General features: G+C 33.4%; 2 protein-coding genes across 4 annotated transcripts; one reads left to right on the top strand and one right to left on the bottom strand.

Moving 5' to 3' along the window:
- Positions 6,727-10,843, top strand: LOC18612531 (cytochrome P450 724B1). The gene is made up of 9 exons (XM_007049381.2): positions 6,727-7,057; positions 7,321-7,645; positions 7,817-7,969; positions 8,170-8,412; positions 8,515-8,601; positions 8,807-8,885; positions 9,058-9,164; positions 10,182-10,303; positions 10,439-10,843. The coding sequence occupies exons 1-9, from the start codon at positions 6,846-6,848 to the stop codon at positions 10,539-10,541; spliced, it is 1,431 nt and encodes a 476-aa protein (XP_007049443.2). The 5' UTR covers positions 6,727-6,845; the 3' UTR covers positions 10,542-10,843.
- On the bottom strand, positions 10,954-17,338 carry LOC18612530 (subtilisin-like protease SBT5.3). Of its 3 annotated transcripts, XM_018127098.1 has the most exons (12): positions 17,174-17,338; positions 17,075-17,098; positions 16,837-16,946; positions 16,657-16,754; positions 16,401-16,565; positions 15,275-15,383; positions 13,099-13,633; positions 12,655-12,752; positions 12,276-12,521; positions 12,051-12,165; positions 11,753-11,966; positions 10,954-11,646 (listed from the first exon to the last, which is right to left on the bottom strand). In XM_018127098.1, the coding sequence occupies exons 1-12, from the start codon at positions 17,231-17,233 to the stop codon at positions 11,111-11,113; spliced, it is 2,310 nt and encodes a 769-aa protein (XP_017982587.1). In that variant the 5' UTR covers positions 17,234-17,338; the 3' UTR covers positions 10,954-11,110. The 3 variants fall into 3 exon arrangements, with proteins under 3 accessions (XP_017982587.1, XP_017982584.1, XP_017982592.1); XM_018127095.1 differs by having other exon boundaries at positions 17,075-17,338; XM_018127103.1 differs by lacking the exons at positions 16,657-16,754; positions 16,837-16,946; positions 17,075-17,098; positions 17,174-17,338 and having other exon boundaries at positions 15,275-15,587; positions 16,401-16,474.

The raw sequence follows: 18,528 nt of genomic DNA, 5'->3' as shown, positions 1-18,528 counted from the left end.
AAGCTTAGGGATTGAACCATTTATAAAACCAACCTTGTTTCTAATTGATAAGGCTAGTAGAAAGGAACTGCTCCAAGCCGCATAGTTGTTTGTGGTGAGTTTGGGGTTTATAACCACTGATCCAAAATGGTTAATGTCTTGAAGGTAATATGGTGATTGTGAATCATTGGCTGATGAAATCTATGAAGGATTTGTAACAGATGTAGTGTTTCTTGTTGTGGATGCTGTTGATTCAGTCATTTTTCAGCTTAAATATAAGTAAATGAAAGGGCTAGGAATAAGAGATGAAGATGATCAATATACTTACTGATATTAAAAGGAAAATAAATTAGCCCAAAAGGAGCCCTACTGGTACAACTATGTTTGTTTGGTCCTTAGTCATATTGCTCTTATACCATGGCAAAGATGAAAGAGAAAAGGTTGAAACGGTGTAGGGATTTTGAGGAAATATAAGAAATTGATTCATTCCTGAAAATGGTATGTACACTATCTTATATACATAGGGAAATGAAAGATTAATACAAATAAAAGACTAATCTATACTAACTTATACAGCTAACTAACTAAATTATCTAACTTTTAAAATACACTACAATGAAACGGTGAGTTTCATCTGTATAAGCTATATGTAGTGTGCTATTCTTTAAACGCTGCATATATGACACATCTTCTTTATTCAAACGGTGTGTTGCATATACACTATCCAGCTTTCTTTCTTTCTTTCTTCCTTGAGCATCTCATTGTTGTTCTTCTTCACTACACTTTATTCAAGTCTTGAATAATTCTTGACTTATTTCTAATTTCTGCTTGTCAGATTTAGAGAGACAAGTTGAAGAAAGAGGATTTAAAAATTTTTACTCAATTGTCTCCTTGCCAATAAAGTTTTGATCCAATTAAAGCATACTAATAAGTAGTATAATGATGAATTATTTATCTTATAAATATTCTCAATTTCTTATGTTTTGTCTCACATCAAATACGCCTCTCTTACCCATATGTCGTTCCCTTTTTTAGTCAAAGTAAAAATTATGAAATTAATTTCGAACTTCACTATCACTCTAACTAAATTGCACTACTTAAGTCCTGAAATTAGTTTGTACCAATGAGAAATTCACTATAAATTAAAATTACATTCTAAAAATTGATGAATAATTAATTAAAGTTGTAAGCAAAGGGTTCTCCTTGGCCTACTGTTTTCGTATTTAGGGTTTAAGATTTAAGGAACCTGCTTGTATAGTATTATCACCAAAGTACTCACAAAATATTTGAAAACATTAATTAGGACCCATCATATGGCTTTTTCTCTTTTTCCAAAATTTTGGGGCTTTCAAATGTAAGTAATAAAATATACAAGAAAGAACTATTGAAACTTTATTTTCTAGTTTTTCTTGTTTTTCCAATCATATCATAAATGTAATGTGAAACCAAAGTGGTAGAAAACAACACCTAAATTAGGAAAGAAGTTAGGTTTGTAATTAGTTATATTTGTGTGTGTTCTTCATCGATTTAGTTGCTTGAAATTAACTTATATTAATTTGAACATTAAACCCTAATCAGGGCTATATATTGTACGTAGTTAGGATCTAGGTATGGTAATGGAGTGGAGTAACGTTTTGTGTATGCACCAACCCGGCCTTCAGTTTAGAATTTTTCCTAAACCCAACTTCTTCTCAACCTCAAACTATCATTCTCAATACTTAAGTTTTGTTCTACATATCTTCAATGACTGGCAATCACATATGAAGAAAGACAATTCAAAAGAATGGGTTCAAACAATTATTAGAAGAAAATTATTATGTGTCTAAATTTGTTTATTTTTGTTTAACTTTTTTGATCAAATGAATTTAATTTTGATTAAAATTTTTTAAAATATTATATAAAATTAAAAATAAAAAATGTTTTGAAAAGTTTGAAATTCAAAATTTGCAAATCTTATTTTTAAAAATTTTATAATTTTATGATTTTGTTAAAAACAATTATCAACATTAAATTTATTTGACCAAAAAATTCAATAAAAGACAAATGTAATGGAATGATGGAAGTAATTAACACTTAACCCTTAACATGAAAAACTTGGGGCAAAAACGTTCGTTGATGTGCCAGGTAAATACGACATGAATGTTCCTCGTGGAGGGAATGACTATGAATATCATCACCTGCTAATTGCGTTGCAAATTGGGAAACCTTTGGCGTGGACAATGAGATGGAGAAAATACATACCCTCCTTTAGACATGAATTAAATTGTTGACGTCTCTGTTTCATTCTGTACCTTAGTCTATGCAATGAATCTGCCTTTCTTGTCAATTTTCTCAAAACATATACTAGTACATCTCACGTGAGATTTAATTATGATAAAGGTACTCGAGATTTAGACAAGAACTTTGTCATTTTATTGTTGGTATGACCAATCGAATATAGATACGCCTTCTTCCAGAATTTAGTTATCGAAATTAATAAATTCACGATTTAAGTATAACTTATTAAATATAAAAGGTTTTAAAATTATATAAAAAGCATTTTTCATAAACAATATTTCCTTTTCATCTTAAAATTTGAATTTGAAATTTTCAAGTTAAAATCTCAAAACTTAAACTATTTAGGCGGCTCTTTAAAAGCAAAAGTCCAATGGGAATGAAAAATGTTTTAATTGTTTGATTACTTGAACTAAAAACACAACATGTATCTGAATACATTATCGGAATTAATATATTCATGATTTAATTATGAATTATTAAATATAAAAGGTTTCAAAATTAGATAAAAACATTATTAATAAAAAAAATCGCTTTTTGCATTCGAGCATTTGACTCGTTGGTTAATGTATGATTCTCTTACGTAAAGAGTAGGGTTTGAATCCCCCTTCCCCCAAGTACAAAAAAAAAACGAGATTTTCAAATTAAAATATCAAAGTTTAACCTATTTATATATAAAAAAAATCTTCTTTTCATTTTAAAATTTGAATTCAAGATTTTCAAATTGAAATATCAAAATTTAACCTATTTAGGCGGCTCTTTAAAAGCAAAAGTACAACCGGAATGAAAAATGTTTTAATTTTTTAATTGCTTGAACTAAAAACACAACATGCATATGAATGCATTGGCAGACCTACATTGAAAGGAGTGATGTTACATGACACCATTCATTTATTGAAGTGTCAAAAATTTTTATTTGATATATTACTTAAGCTAGAGTTTTATGTAGTTAATGATACTAATTAACCCACTAATTGTTTTTTGTAATTTTGTAAGGAGTGAGTCAAAAACTTCAAGTCATTAAAAGAATTTATATATTAATAATTAAATACTACATGAAAAGATAAATATTTTTTTTTATAATTTAAGATTTTATTAAAAAAAATCAAAACTTAAACTACTCTCCCTCTCCAAAAAATTACCTGATATAATTTAATTTCTTTCTTATTATTTTGGTTATAAGATTATTCAGAAAAATTTTTGGATCCGTCAAGATTTCATTGACGTTGTTTAATTTTTTTTAATAAAATAAAATGTATACAATTGGCAATTGCATTCCTATTTTTCTATCTTTATTTTTAAGTAAACAGTCATAACTTATTTTCTATCAGTGTTAGAAATCCTTTCATAAAGCAAAATTGATCAATTATAGAAAATTTTTAGTTTTTTGGTCATACACATATAAAGCGTATGCCACGAGATTTTTTAGTCATATCAAATTCAAGTATTTAAACTAAGATGTATGTCAATGAAGTGATAAAAGTTTCTAAATATATATATAAAACAAGGCAAGTTAAGATTCAAGTTTCAAATCAAAATAAATCTAAGTGCAATGTTTAATCTTAAACAACTCCTGCAACGTACTCTAAATTAAGTCGTAACTCATACACAATTTGATAGGGGAAGGTTTAGAAAAAGTTTTTAATTTTAGACTTGAGTCGTAATATATTTTATTGTAAGAAAATCTAAAAAAGTAAAAATAAAACGTGAACGATATCTTTTGTATGGCTAGTAACAAATTATATAAAACAAAAATTCTATAAGTTCCAATTCATTTTTCCAATTTAATAACAGATTAAAATCTATCGAAACTATGAAGTAGCAGATGGCATTTGACTTAAATACAAGTCAGATTAATTAATATATAGCATATATCTTTTTTTTTTATCTTAAGTAAAGATTTTTTTTTTCTGAAATAAATGTTGACCAATTCTCATCAGCACCTTAATAGGGAGCAGGACACTTTAATCCCCTCATAATTAAAAAAGAAGATAGCAGAACGAAAAGTGCAGTTGCATGCGGTGTCCATGTGCAAGCAGTGGGTGGGTCAATCTTAGTTAAATTAATTAAGTCAATATATTCAAGTTCAAGTTTTTTTCTTTTCATTTATTTATTTCCCGTCTGCGATATATAATGGATAATGATCCAGCGGCCATAAGCTCAGGAAGTCAGTGACCACAACCAAATTTGCAAATATTCTTGGTTTTGATATGTCGTTACCTTCACATGACATTGTTACCTGACGGGTTCAGCTTGCTCAACTGCTAAACATGATGAAATGAAGTTCAGATAATAGATATATAACTATGACACCTTAACTTGTATAAGCTAGTTTATTCGTTCATATTAATTGATTTTTATATAAATATTACCTGTAAAATAAAGTCTATTAATTATATATGGTTTGATGTTTTTCAATTTTTTTACGTTAATTAATTTTCTATTGTAAATTAATGAAGATTTAGGTGCAAACTCTTTTGGTGACATTCTTAAAGTTCTTAATTATAAACGATTATATATATATATATATAATTTCAAAAATATTAACAAGATTTACTATTTTATTCAAATGAGTGATTCAACCATAAATTACAGTACAATTTACCATTGGTTAAATTTTGTATAGATATTATTTTCAATTACTTTTTTTACATGTTGTTGACTTAGTCTTGCTTGTAAACTAAAATGAATGAATTTCACCTTATAGATCTTATATATCTAGATGAAAGGATTAATTATAACTCTAATTAAGGGTGTTATGGAATTAAGTCTAGCCGACACAATAAGTCATCTTTTTTGGTACCGGATACTAATAATCATTAGAAACTTGGCTTGATTTGAAAGGCAAGAATATTTATAAATAGTTTCTTAGGTTAAGTTCATGAGATTCCTATTAAAAGTGATTAAATAAAAATAAAAATTGAAATCCAAATTGAGGATCGAAAGATCATTAATATATAGATTAAGTGTACAAAATTTGAAAATTTTTGAATAAGTTTTCATACTTTTTAATAAAGGTAGTTTTAGTAAGATTAAATTATGATATTGTTTGACATTTTTAATAAAATTGATTTTTTTACATATTATCAATTTATTACTTTTGATTTTTAAAATTAATTTTATTTTATCATTTTGAATAGAGAACTTTACAAAATTGAGTTAAAAAAATTATATAAGTTCTATCCTAATTCAAAACTTCATTTCGTGAAGTTTGATTTGAACTTGATCAATGTACTGAGACAATTGATCACCAAACTTGAGATTCACTCAATGATTATTTGTCATTATTGTTTTTTTTTAATATATGATTATGATTTATAATAGGGGATCTTCTTCTTTCCTATTATCCTACTTTATTCATTTCAAGATATTTGAACTCAGATACTTTCAAATTGAAATATTAAATACAGACGTTCATCGTTATAGTTAAAATGTAACAATATATAAAATTAATCGCTTAAGACAAAATGTTTTCCATCCAACACCTTAATAATCAGAACATTTTAAGCTTTTCAATTTAGAAAATTTCTATTCAAATTTTGAGAAAGGAGTATATATATAATCATGGAGAGTTAAATGCTCATTTTAGGATCTAATTTTTACCAAAATTTTTCATTTTAACTTTCAATCTATTATTTTTTTAATTAAGATGCAATCTTTTTAATTTTAAAATTTAATAAATTAATACTAATAAAATTAAATAATTCAAGTTTATATTTATTAAAAATTACCTTCACGAAGCAACGGTTAATTGCACTAATTGTATTGGCTAATTTTCGTACTTTTATTTTATTTTTTGAAATTGATAAAATCTAAAAAATTGGATCGTAAAGATTGAATCTCAAGATAAAGAATTTAACAAACGTTTTAATTCTAAAATGAACATTTAATCTTCATGAAAGAAGAAAATGTAGCTCTTCATTGTGTATTTTTTATTTAATGAGAATATTTTATACAAAAAAAGTATTATACATTCTAATGTATTTAATTAAAAACATTTAGAATGAACCGCTGGGTCAAGCTTATGAAGTAGAGTGAAGTATTACTAGTAGTCTAGAGACGAGGTTGAATATTGTTTTGCTTAAAAACTCCATGACAATCAAATGCATGTGATTATATGAATCAGAAATGAGCCAAATTCGAAGAACTCTGAACTTGGTTCTTTTCTTTTTCGGGTAAGGAATATTTTCTAAATCAAACCTTTTTCCAATTTATTAAAAGAAACAAGTAAATGAATATTCATCTCTTCTTTTCTGAACCCCTAGGAATAGTTCTAGAGGGTCTAGATCGAGACTAGATAGAAGGATTCCATTTCATAAGCCTTACCTCTGAAAAAGTAAATTCACCGACAGTAACAATCTGTGGAAAAGCCTGTTTGCTTTTACTCTACTGTTAATTAAATATATACTAGTAGTTCTGCAAGGCACGAGGGCATCACCCTCTCCTCTCTCTCTATATATAGGAATTGTAGGCTGAACATTTGGTTCCACGAAAATCTCTATTGTTGAAGGACCTTTGTCCTTTGTTTTTTATTTTTCTTTTCTATCCATAATCTTTGAGAGATCCAAATTTGAGAACATAGCCTTTTGTCCATGGCTGAAGGTTTTTGGCTTGTGGTTTTGGTTGGAGGAGTTGTTGGTTTTCTGTTAGGTCTTGTCTTGAACCACTTCTTGCCCTTGCTCTTCAAGGGTGGCCTTGTCCCCAAGGGAACTTTTGGGTGGCCTTTACTTGGTGAAACATATAGTTTCTTAAAGCCTCACTCATCCAATTCTGTGGGGGCATTTCTTCAAGACCATTGTTCTAGGTAAGTTATTTAGTATATTAAGATATATGCTTTGTATTTCTTGATGTTGATTTCACTCCACCAGCTGTGATGATCAGTCAGTTTCCTGTAAGCATATCTATTTATTTATTTGTTATTTGTCAGTTATCTGGGGATGAGTATCACTCAACACCACCCCCCCCCCAAAAAAAAAAAGAGCTAGAAAGAGAAGAAGAATTAGTAATAATAATAATAATTATATATGTGGTCAACTAATGTAAAAGAGAATTGCTATGAAATTTCAGATATGGGAAAGTGTTCAGATCCCATTTGTTCTTCTCCCCCACAGTGGTTTCTTGTGACCCAGAGCTGAACTATTTCATACTTCAAAACGAAGGCAAGCTGTTCGAGTGCAGTTATCCAAAGCCTATCCATGGCATTCTTGGTAAGGTTTCCATGCTGGTGGCAGTAGGTGACACTCACAAGAGGCTCAGAAATGTAGCCCTCTCTCTGGTCAGCATTTCCAAATCAAAGCCTGAGTTTCTCAATGACATTGAAAGCATAGCCATTCAGATACTGGACTCATGGAAAGATAAACCAAAAGTTATCTTCTGTGAAGAGGCTAGAAAGGTATTACTAAATTTTAATCAAAAGAAAGACATTCTTTCAAACGAAGATTAATTGATTACCTTTACTCAAACTCGTCACTACTGATTAAAAAATACACTACTATTGTTAAAGAATTCAATCATATTCTAATGTAAAGTTCCTTTTTCTCTTTGCCAACTTTTGGTTCCACAGTTCACATTCAATGTAATAGTAAAGCAGGTGCTAGGGTTGACGCCACAGGAGCCAGAGACATCAAAAATTCTAGAAGATTTTCTCACCTTTATGAGAGGACTTATCTCTCTCCCACTCTATATTCCTGGAACCCCATATGCAAGAGCTGTTCAGGTACTCGAAAGCTTGATCTTGTTCTCTTAACTATATATGCTCACAAAAAAATAAAAAAGAAAAAGAACAAGTGTTTTTGATAGCTTTGTTTATTAATGCACAATAATAATTATTGCGGTTTAATCATTTTAGAGTAGCTTCCTTTTCTTTTGTTGCAACAAGAAAGCATGTGATCACCTTTACTTTGACTATCTTTACAGGCTAGAAGCAGAATATCTTCTTCTGTCAAAGCAATTATAGAGGAAAGAAGAAGAAATCCTGAGAATTCTAAGAAAAGGAGTGATTTCCTTGAAATCCTTCTATCTATTGATGCCTTATCTGAAGATGAAAAAGTGAGTTTTGTTTTGGATTCTCTATTGGGTGGCTATGAAACTACTTCCCTTTTAGTGTCCATGGTGGTTCATTTTCTAACCCACTCACCGACTGCATTACAACAGTTAAAGGTAACCAGACTTTCCAATATGCCCTACATTTCAGCAATCGTAACACGGTAGACTTATATTAATTAATCTGTAAACCTGATCTCTTGATATACTACTATGTAGCAAGAACATCAGAACATAAGGAGCAGGAAGCAGAACGATGATCATTTGGATTGGGAAGATTATAAGAAAATGGAGTTTACCCAAATTGTAAGAGAAAATTCTCTTTTTCCCAGTACTATTTTCTTTTCATTACTTTTTTAACACAACTTTTTTTCTGATACCCCATCAAAAAAAAAAAAAAACTATTCTCCTTATTCACCTTTTCGTAGCATGTCTGCAATAATGATGTGATTTTACTAACTTTTCTTCTCTATGCGTGCTTCTTCCCTTATTTTTCTTTCCCTGTTTGTAGGTCATCAATGAAGCTCTCAGATACGGCAACATTGTCAAATTCGTGCACCGAAAGGCTCTCAAAGATGTCAAATTTAGAGGTTTCCTTTTTCAATATTAATATTCTTAGTTCTGCAATGACTCTATGTATATGATTGATTATGTTTCAATATAATCATAAAGTGCATGAGCTTTTGGACACTAGTTTATACTTTTATTATCTGTATGAAATATGACCCCAATTTTCTTTGCATTAATTTCTGCTTTCATCAGGTTACCTAATTCCATCTGGCTGGAAGGTCCTGCCTGTTTTCACTGCAGTTCATTTAGACCCATCTCTCCATGAAAATGCTCCCCAGTTCCATCCATGGAGATGGGAGGTAATTACTCATTAACCTCAAATATCTTCCTAGGACATTAATCCTAAAATAGGGCGTCCATGGCCTGATCTAAGTTATATGGCTGAAGGGGGCCATGTCCCCCCTTTCACTCTAAATTTATCCTCTATTTAAGTTTCTATTAAATTTGAATTTTCATGTTCATTTTGAAAAATCTTTAGTGCAAATGTAGAAGTGATCAATTATAAAAATCCCCATATAGAAAAAAAATGGTATGTTGTAAAGAATAAAATCGATCATTTAATTTTAATATAGTTTTTCTATTTCTTCGTTGACATGAAGTTCTGGTTCTGCATCTGGGGCCATCCCTCTTGGAAAATTTAATCTCTTTATAGCATTATTTTGTTGAAATTTGAAGGTGGGGGACCTTACGTATTGTAGGACAAGGTAATGACTTTTCAATTTTCATCTTCAAGTTGGGAGATATGAACCATTTGTTAGTTTATGAAATAGCCTTTTCATTGTACCTTCTGGCCATCAGAGAAAAAGGGTACACTAGACCTAACATACCTTACAGTGGATTAAAGTTCAGATCCTCTAGATTGGCCAACAACGATTGAATATTGGCATATTAAAAAGCTCAAATTTGTTGATTTAGGCAGCTTTTCAAAATCAATGTTTCATAAATTTCTAAAACAAAATAAATTAATATATACTTTTATTGTATTTCAGAAACTTAAATTGTGGACTTCAGATTCTTGAATTCAAAATCCATGTGAAAATTGAAATTCTTTGTTTGGATAAATCTAGCATTTGGAATTCTAAATTTTACCTTTTGGAACAAACCCCAACCAGATTCCAAACAATGGATTTAGAATTATATATATATATATATATAATCCATATCTCACCCCTCAGAAACTGATTCCAAATTGAACTTTGTGTTGTGGTTTGACTTGAAATGAAGTGATAGATCATATGATTTGTAATCTATATGTGGCTTAAAGAAAAAATGTGTATGACATGTTAATAAAAGATGATTTTCAATGTGTGATACAGAGCCAGGATCCCATGTGCAAGAAATTTACACCCTTTGGAGGTGGGTCAAGATGCTGCCCTGGATCTGACCTAGCTAAGGTTGAGGTTGCATTCTTCCTCCACCACCTTGTTCAAAACTTCAGGTGATTTCTTACATATAAATCCACTAAAATCAACATAACTGCTCATTAATTCAATTAAAGAGGGTAAATTCCAAATTAAATTTAGGTGGTATATTTTGATACTGAACTTGGGAAGTTTTCTCCAAAATTTGATAGGTGGAAAGCAGAAGATGAGGATCAACCCATGGCATATCCATATGTAGAATTTCAAAGAGGACTAGTTCTAAATGTGGATCGGTGTTCTGAAACTACCATGTAGGGATTCCTCCTGGCTCGAGAATTAATGAAGTCTGATAATCATACTCTCATGCATCTTATCTTTTTCCTCTCTTTTTAACTATTTTGTGGGCAAGAGGGCTCCTTTCTTGGCCTTTCTTTTTTTTTTTGTTCTTTCTATGTTAGTAAATTTATTTAAAGTTGTAACGTAAGTTATATATGTAGCATTTTCCTCTCCTTGTCAAGTTGTCGTATATAATAATCACTGTGTATAAACTCTCTTTACTAGTTTTGTTGCAGCTGTTATTGTTGATACATTTACTAGAAAACTATTTTTATTGCAGCAGAGAAACTCTGGTTAATAGTCCAGTATCAATATTAGAGAGAGAGAGAGAGAGAGAGGAGGAGTCNTCCAGTATCAATATTATAGAGAGAGAGAGAGAGAGAGGAAGGTCTCATTCATCTAATAGGTTTTCTTTTTGCCAATATTTATTGCTTAGTCAAATATAACAGCATCGCCTTGAAGAATAATTGCCAAAGCAACTAAGTAGGATCAAAGGATTAATCCAATGATTAAAATTTTAAAATAGCTGAAGCAATTTTTGTCAGCCTCTAGACTGCCTTCACTACTATAGGACTACTCACATGGTGTACATGATCTGACCATATCAGCTGCCCAAATACATATTCCTTAACCGGATGGGCTTTCATAACGTTCAGGGTAACACTGAATGTCTTCTCTTCACCAACCTTTTTGAACTTCAATTTTTTTGGCTTAACCTGGACGGAAATTCCGGTTGGTCTCTGCACTTGGGCTCTGTAAGTACCTGGTGAACCAACATTTTTAACAGTCCTAGTCACTGTAATGGATCCAACCAGGTTAGGGACTGCGATTGAAGGGTAATTGAAGTTGGCAAGACTAATTGGCTTGGGGCATTTATACGGGTTCTGTGAGAACATTGAAATTAGTGTTTCATTGTACCCCAAAGTGCATAGAAAGTTTAGGTAATCAGTAGCTGCTAAGTCATAAACAAGTCCAGGATCCATTGCAAGGTTTGGTTGTATATGTCCTGCTCCATAGCTAAATGGTCCTGCCTTGATGTTCGATGCATTTAGAATTGGCTCCTTCATGTTGTCCCACGTGGTTGCTGCAACATAGGGGTCAAAACTGGGGATTATCCTGCAATCTTACTCTGAAAGATGTTTCAAGAACTTTAAACGAAATGTTTCTTGGTTGAGGAACAGGTTTCTTACCACTAGTCATAATTGCTGATTTGATTGCTGCAGGACTCCAATCAGGATAAAGGGTTTTAAGAAGACCAACAATGCCTGAAACATGAGGACATGACATTGAAGTGCCCGATACACAGTTAAATTGAACTCGGCGCTTATCAAAATCTTCATTTGTTGGCCCTTGTGCTTCTGTATAGGCAGCTATTACACTCACTCCTGGTGCAGTGATATCAGGCTGAATATGGAACACTAAGAACTGAGTATCTGACAGAAATTAGTTGAAGAATTGAAAAAATTTGTAGCTACTTGTAGCAAGTACCTTGAGGATCTCGGGTGTGATGGTGTTGGGTCCCTTTGACGAAAATGCTGCCATGAAGGGGGCTGGCTTTGTGCCAATTTGTGTGGTTACAGGCGTGATATAAGCAGTGGGATACCTGTTAAAGATATCCGTACATAGTCAATGTGCTTGTAATACTACTATTATTATTGTATAAGCTCATTAAATCCTTGGTAAAAATGACTCATTTATTGATTAGTTACGTACTTTGTTGAATTAATGTAAGTGAAAACAGCAAGACCATCTGTGTAATTGATATGTGAAGCAGGGAGGACATGGGCATCAGCAATAATTTCATTCCCTGCGAGAATGTTATTTGCAAGAACCATGCCAACAGCACCAGCCAGAGCAGCTTGCTGACCTTTGTCCACTCTTGCATTCTGCCCTCGAAGACATACCAAGAATTTTCCACTTGCCTTCTCAGGATCAATGGTACCAGCCTGACATAACAATCTGCATGATGTCTACAGATTAGCACGTATATGCAGAAGACATGGTGGGGTGGAGATGCATATATTAGTGACTGAAGTGTTAAAGCAGTAGGTACAAGTGACACCAAAGTTATTGAGAAGTGTTTTATCCTTACGCATTTTCAATTGATGCATTAGCCGCCTTAGCATCTGCTGCACTTATAAGTGGGAAGAACTTCTTGTCTGGCAAATCGTTAGCTGATAGACTTTGTCCCTTCAGAAAGGATACAGGTGCCAACATATGAGCATTTCTTGCCAAAGCGATAAAAGATTATACACTTCATTGACCAACGAATCTTTAGTTATAATTTTACTTTCTCTCTGTTTCCCTGTTTAATTTTGTCTTCGATTGAAGGATTATGTTGCTAGTCATTCTTCTATTAGTTCAGGAGGCTGCATTTTTACTTACGTTCAACAATACTTATCATGATTCCTCAATTTTTCTTTAGTTCTTTTTGCAAAACCCTTTTTTAGCATTGGCAGCGATTTCCCCCATTTTTTTGTTCTTCTTATTTCCTTCTCATTTTCAGTAACTGGACTTGAAGGGAGGGCAAAGTAACCTTGTATCGCATATTGTTGCCGAGGACGACAATACTAGGAAACTCCCTATCCATGGTGCTGGCTCCAACCGTGATCTGCCATGGTGCAATGTTGGTGACGGTACCATAAGCAGGACCAGAATTACCCGCTGAGCAGACCACGACAATTCCATGCTTGATAGCATGAAAAGACCCAATTGCAACGCTGTCATTGAAAAAGGGTGTGGGATCTCCTCCCAGTGACACAGACAGCACATCAACACCATCATGAATGGCCACATCAAAAGCTGCCAATATATCAGCATCAAAGCATTCATCTCCAGAAACTGGAGGCCAGCACACCTTGTATGCTGCTACTCTGGCTCTCGGTGATCCTCCTTTCGCTGTTCCTTTGCCGAAGCCCAAAACACTTGCCTTGGCTACCAAGTTGCCCCCAGCAGTTGATAAGGTATGCGTTCCATGACCTTCTTTGTCACGTGGTGTATCAAAGGAAGAGTTGAGCTTGCCAACAATAGACGCATAGCCTTTGTTGAAGTACCTTGCTCCAATCAACTTCCTTTAACATGAACACAGCATTTTTAGGCGCTAATAACAGGATTCAGATATAATAGAAGGAACATATATACTTCATAAACAAAAAACTTAAACTTCAGTTTTAGCAAGTGTCTTTACAAACCAAAACTACGTCCAGGAAAAGGGACGGCAGCCTTTCCAGGATCGAAAAGACACCACATAATAAGACAGTAGCTGGATAAAATAACATTCCCACCCAAAAGAAAAAGGGTACAAAAAAACTGAACTTGACAGAGAGAATATCAGAATCAGAGAAAGATGGAAAAGAAGTGTTTTTGTATGAATAATATTATGCACTTGCAAGTTGCAAGTGCGCCTTGTGCACCCACGCACATGCCAAACAAGCAGCCAGAAGCTCTGTTGTGTGGAGTAACTTCGGAAAATGCACCATATTAATGCAGATTGTAGGGGAACTAATTAATATGCTGACTGACTCTTGTGTGTCTCAAAGTGTTGTGGAATTCTCCAAGAACATGGAACCCATATGTTAAGCAATCCAGTGGCTATGATATTAATAATATCTGATCTGATATTTCTTGATGGTAACATAAACAATAATTTGCTGTCGTGTTTTTAGGCTAAGAAGTGTGACATAGTATTAACCATAAGAGTATCTGATTTAAATATTCTATAAGTGGTGCCTAGGATGGAAGGCTAATGCAAACTAGCTCATTATTTGAAATTTTCAAACATAAGTAACAAACGAAAATTGCTGCTAATTAATGCCACTAAGAGATTCACTATATTAAAATCTCCTCATTGCAAGTTAAAGAGTAAGAGAACGTAGATAAGCCATCATCAACTGTGATAAATTGTAAGAGAACTTAGATAATTAGATATCTTATGTCTTAGATAATTAAACTTTAAACTCATCTCTATCTTTGCCTAAAAAGGTATCAAAACCATTATTTTCGTGTCTGGAAGAGTAACCAATTGAACTACAATAAACACATTTTCTAAATTTTCTCAAGTTCAGATACTCTTTCTAGCAAGAACTAAGGTGTAGTGTGAATTGTGTTCTAGTATCTTTTTCACTCACTAACTCTGAGATAAAGTGGTACCTCAGCTTTACCATGAAATTCCAAATGAATGTGCTTTTTCCTGATACTGGTCCTCCATCAAATTGGAACTGAATATTCTACATTACTAAAAGTTACCTCTGCGCAGACAGATTCCTTGTGGGTTGACAACAATGATTTAGATATTTGGACAACAAGGCCTAAGATTATTCAGGCTTAGGAAATGCATTATTTTAAAACACTTATTACATTAACAGAACTACAGTTGATCATTATATAATGAATATTGAAATGTTAAAAAAAGAAAAAACAAATTAACTAGTGTACTTAAAGCATCTATTTGAACCTGCAATTAACAATATAGTCAAATCCTTGCATAGTTTTCCCCAAAAAACGAAAAAAGAAAGGGTTTAGCTGGGTTATATTTATCAATCAATCACTCATCAAATTAATGAATAGAGGAGGATAAATTTGAAGGCAATAAGTGGCAGTTACCATCGCATAGTCGACATTAAGTTTCAAGGTAAGACGACAAAATCTACAACATCATCTTTGAAAAAAGTAACAATGGCGTGGGTTGAAGGTGGGGCAAGAAAAAAACAGACCTGTTGCAGTGAAATCCATCATCCTTGTCATTTTGACAAATTCCCTTCCACTTTGATGGAATCGGTCCATACCCATCATCGCTGAAGCTTTTTGATTCCGGCCATACACCTAGCACAATCCCATTCAGCATGGTTTATCCTAAGAAAATCAAAACTTTGATACTAAAATACAAGGAAATATGGACATCTTTGTTGCACTTGTCAATCCTTAGCCATATTTTCGCCATAAATAGATCAATTTCCTCAAAGGTTGGTAGTTCAATACCACAGCTTCCCCGTGGCTCCTCCTATCACTGTCACCTTATGGGAGTGGCTTGCAAAATGAAGGTAGAATTACCGGCAATGTCAAGTGTAATGGGTCAATAACATTAAACTCCATTCCTAATAATTAATCAACAAAATCAAACTCAAAAAGTGTAATACATGATGCACTTTAGTTTGATTTGCTTAACCCATAACACCTTCTAGAGTTCTTTTTTTTTTTTTTAAGTTTTCATTACATTTGCCGGTAATTCCCTTCAAATTGAAACCCCTCTGTTTTCTCTAATCTTACTAATGGCTACATGATTTTCTTAGAATAAGTAAGGTTAAGAATAAGAAAGTTGTATCGTGATATACCCAGTAATTCATTCAATGATTGGTGCATGGAAAGTAATGTTACAATCCTTCCCCGATCCTATCCTCAAATGAGAGAGAGAGGGGAGGTGTCATGTGGTTAAATGAGAAAGCTACATTAGATATTTCTAAAATATGGCACCGGGTTCAGGCTAACAAAAGTCTAGGAAGGCCATCAACTCAATGAGCCTTGGTCATGCATGAAGGTGGGACAATGCACCAGGGACACAGGTTGGCAAAATCAAAATTTGTCAAACTACGTTTCAGATTAGTTTAAACCAAATTGCCATTAATGTCATTATCATAATTACCCGTTATTGAAAACAAAACCATTTCTTACTTCATGTTTTCAAGGTCAATTATTCAAATTCAAACTTATTATATGCTAGATCCAATCTGATGAGTTGACTTTTATGGGGACGGAGTTAACTCAAAGATACACCTAACTGGCTGTCCAAAGCCAGCATAAAAGGAAGAAATGTTAGGTTAAGGGAAGCTGAAAGTGACTCACCGGTGTCGAGGTTTCCGATGATTGTATCTTCACCATATCTGGCCTTGTTCCAGATTGAGTTGGATGGGACTACACCCTTCTGCTCCAAGCCTAGGAATTCCCACGATCGCGTTGTGTGTAGGTTTCTTCCTTTGTTCAAGAAAAGTGAAACTACTTTGGGATGCCCTACATTGGGTACAGTTGATACAGTGAAACCAGCAGCTCTGGAAGAAATTCAGAGGAAATGAACAGAGAGAGAGAGAAAACAGAGTCTCACTTGCTATCTCAGCTGCTACTTCATCCTCTAAATTCGCAGCGAAACCATTGATGTGCCTCGTGTACGAGTAAAAGATAGCTTCTCGAGCATAATCTCGACTGCTTAAAACAAATTCAACAAGTTAAACAAGGCAGATGAGAAAGGGTCGACTGAATCCACTAAATCAGAGAGTTCATTTACCTTCCCAAGAATGATCCAAGAAACTCGTAGTGGGATTCCTTCACAGCATCCAGATCAACCGTTGCTGATTCAAGTCCATGTGAGTGCCCTCCCAAGTATACAACATATGACTACATCAACATACATGCAGATTTTTTTCCTTTCAATAATTAGTAATAACCCAGTTAAACTACCATAAAGAAAGATACTTGTTTATCTCCTTTTGTATTAATGGTAGAAAGGGGGTTGAAATGCTTACCTTTTTGGCGGCAAATGTTGGTTTCTGCAAAAGAGAGAAAACAATATAAGAAACCAAGCAAAGGGTAGCATTTGAAAGCCTCATTGATTCGCCTGCTACCTCCTTTAGTAATGTGCTTGTTCTGTCTCTGCTCTGTTTCACCCCCTGTTTCTTACGCATAATAAGAATGGAACAGGAATTTGGGAGTTGTATAAAGGGCACTGTCCTCGGAATGATAAAAAAATATACTCAAATAAATGTAAACGTAATTCTGACTTTTACGCCTGCCATGTGGACCTCGACAGTGAAATTTTCATGAATAAATATTGGAATTTGAAGGGGATATAATCGTGAGGCTTCAAGAAGATAAAAAACGGGACGATCTCAAGCGTTTGAACCTTTCTTATATCCAATCTGTATGCTGAAGATAACATAATTGGCCAATTTTGAGCTGACACACAGGAATTTTTGTTTGTTGGATATGTCAGCATTGGCGATGGGAACGGTGTTATTCGGTTTGGGTCAGGAGGCCTCATGTGTGAGTCAGCTGGCCGTCCGTTGGGGCCACTTCAACACTCATCCTTGGATTAGATGCTTTTGCCGTACTTGGGTTTTATGTTGATATATTGCAAATGAAAGTAACATAGGAAAAAACTTCTCATAAGCCCACTGGCTTCGCCTCCATTCTAGAATTGAATACGAAACTGACAGAGAAGAATTTTGATAGAAGAAGAAGTAGCTTCCAAACGGAGGAAAAGAAACATTAATCCGCTGGGTGAAGGTTTAAACTGTTAGTTGCAAGTGATACGAATAGACCAATCACTTATCTTGTCAAAATTAAGGGTATAGGTATAAATGTTTACAGAATTGTACCCGGAAGCTAGAGGGCTAGAAGAAAGAAAGGAATCAACATGATCGATGGTATGTATTAAGCGAGGTGAAACATGAGTTTAGCATCTATTATCTGCTTTTAGCTCAGAGATTAATCTGAAAATGTTGGCTTACTTTTTGTTTTGTCTGTTCTCTTTGCTTTTTTATTTTCGTTTTTGGTGGGCGTGATTTCAAGTCAGCACTGCGGAGTGAGGTGGGTGAGTGATTTTCATTCCTTGCATGCTATTGACTACTGTTGGTGCAGGCGAAATATTGGGCTAAGTCAATTCCAATATTATGAAATTCCTGTAGCAAAACAAGGCCCCGGTTTTTTAACTCTGTGGCTCAAAACTTCAGCAGGTTCAACGTTTGATTAATGTTTGATAAAATAAATAAATAAATAAATTGGATCTGACATCACTGCTGGACAAGGAAGTGCAGGTCATACGTGCTCACTTCTCTTCTGTTGAGGATATTGTTTCCAAGTTACACTGCGGTTCTTCTTTTATGTTATCAGGGCAAATTATGCCTGTTCAATTAATGTGTCATCCTAGCTTGCAATGAACATGGAATTTTCTCTCCTTTTATCTTTAAAGATTTTTTTT

Source organism: Theobroma cacao, chromosome 1 (assembly GCF_000208745.1).
Source record: "Theobroma cacao cultivar B97-61/B2 chromosome 1, Criollo_cocoa_genome_V2, whole genome shotgun sequence".
Taxonomy (NCBI): Eukaryota; Viridiplantae; Streptophyta; class Magnoliopsida; order Malvales; family Malvaceae; genus Theobroma; species Theobroma cacao.
Note: the sequence above shows the minus strand (reverse complement) of the source record. Positions and strands in the feature narration are given on the sequence as shown.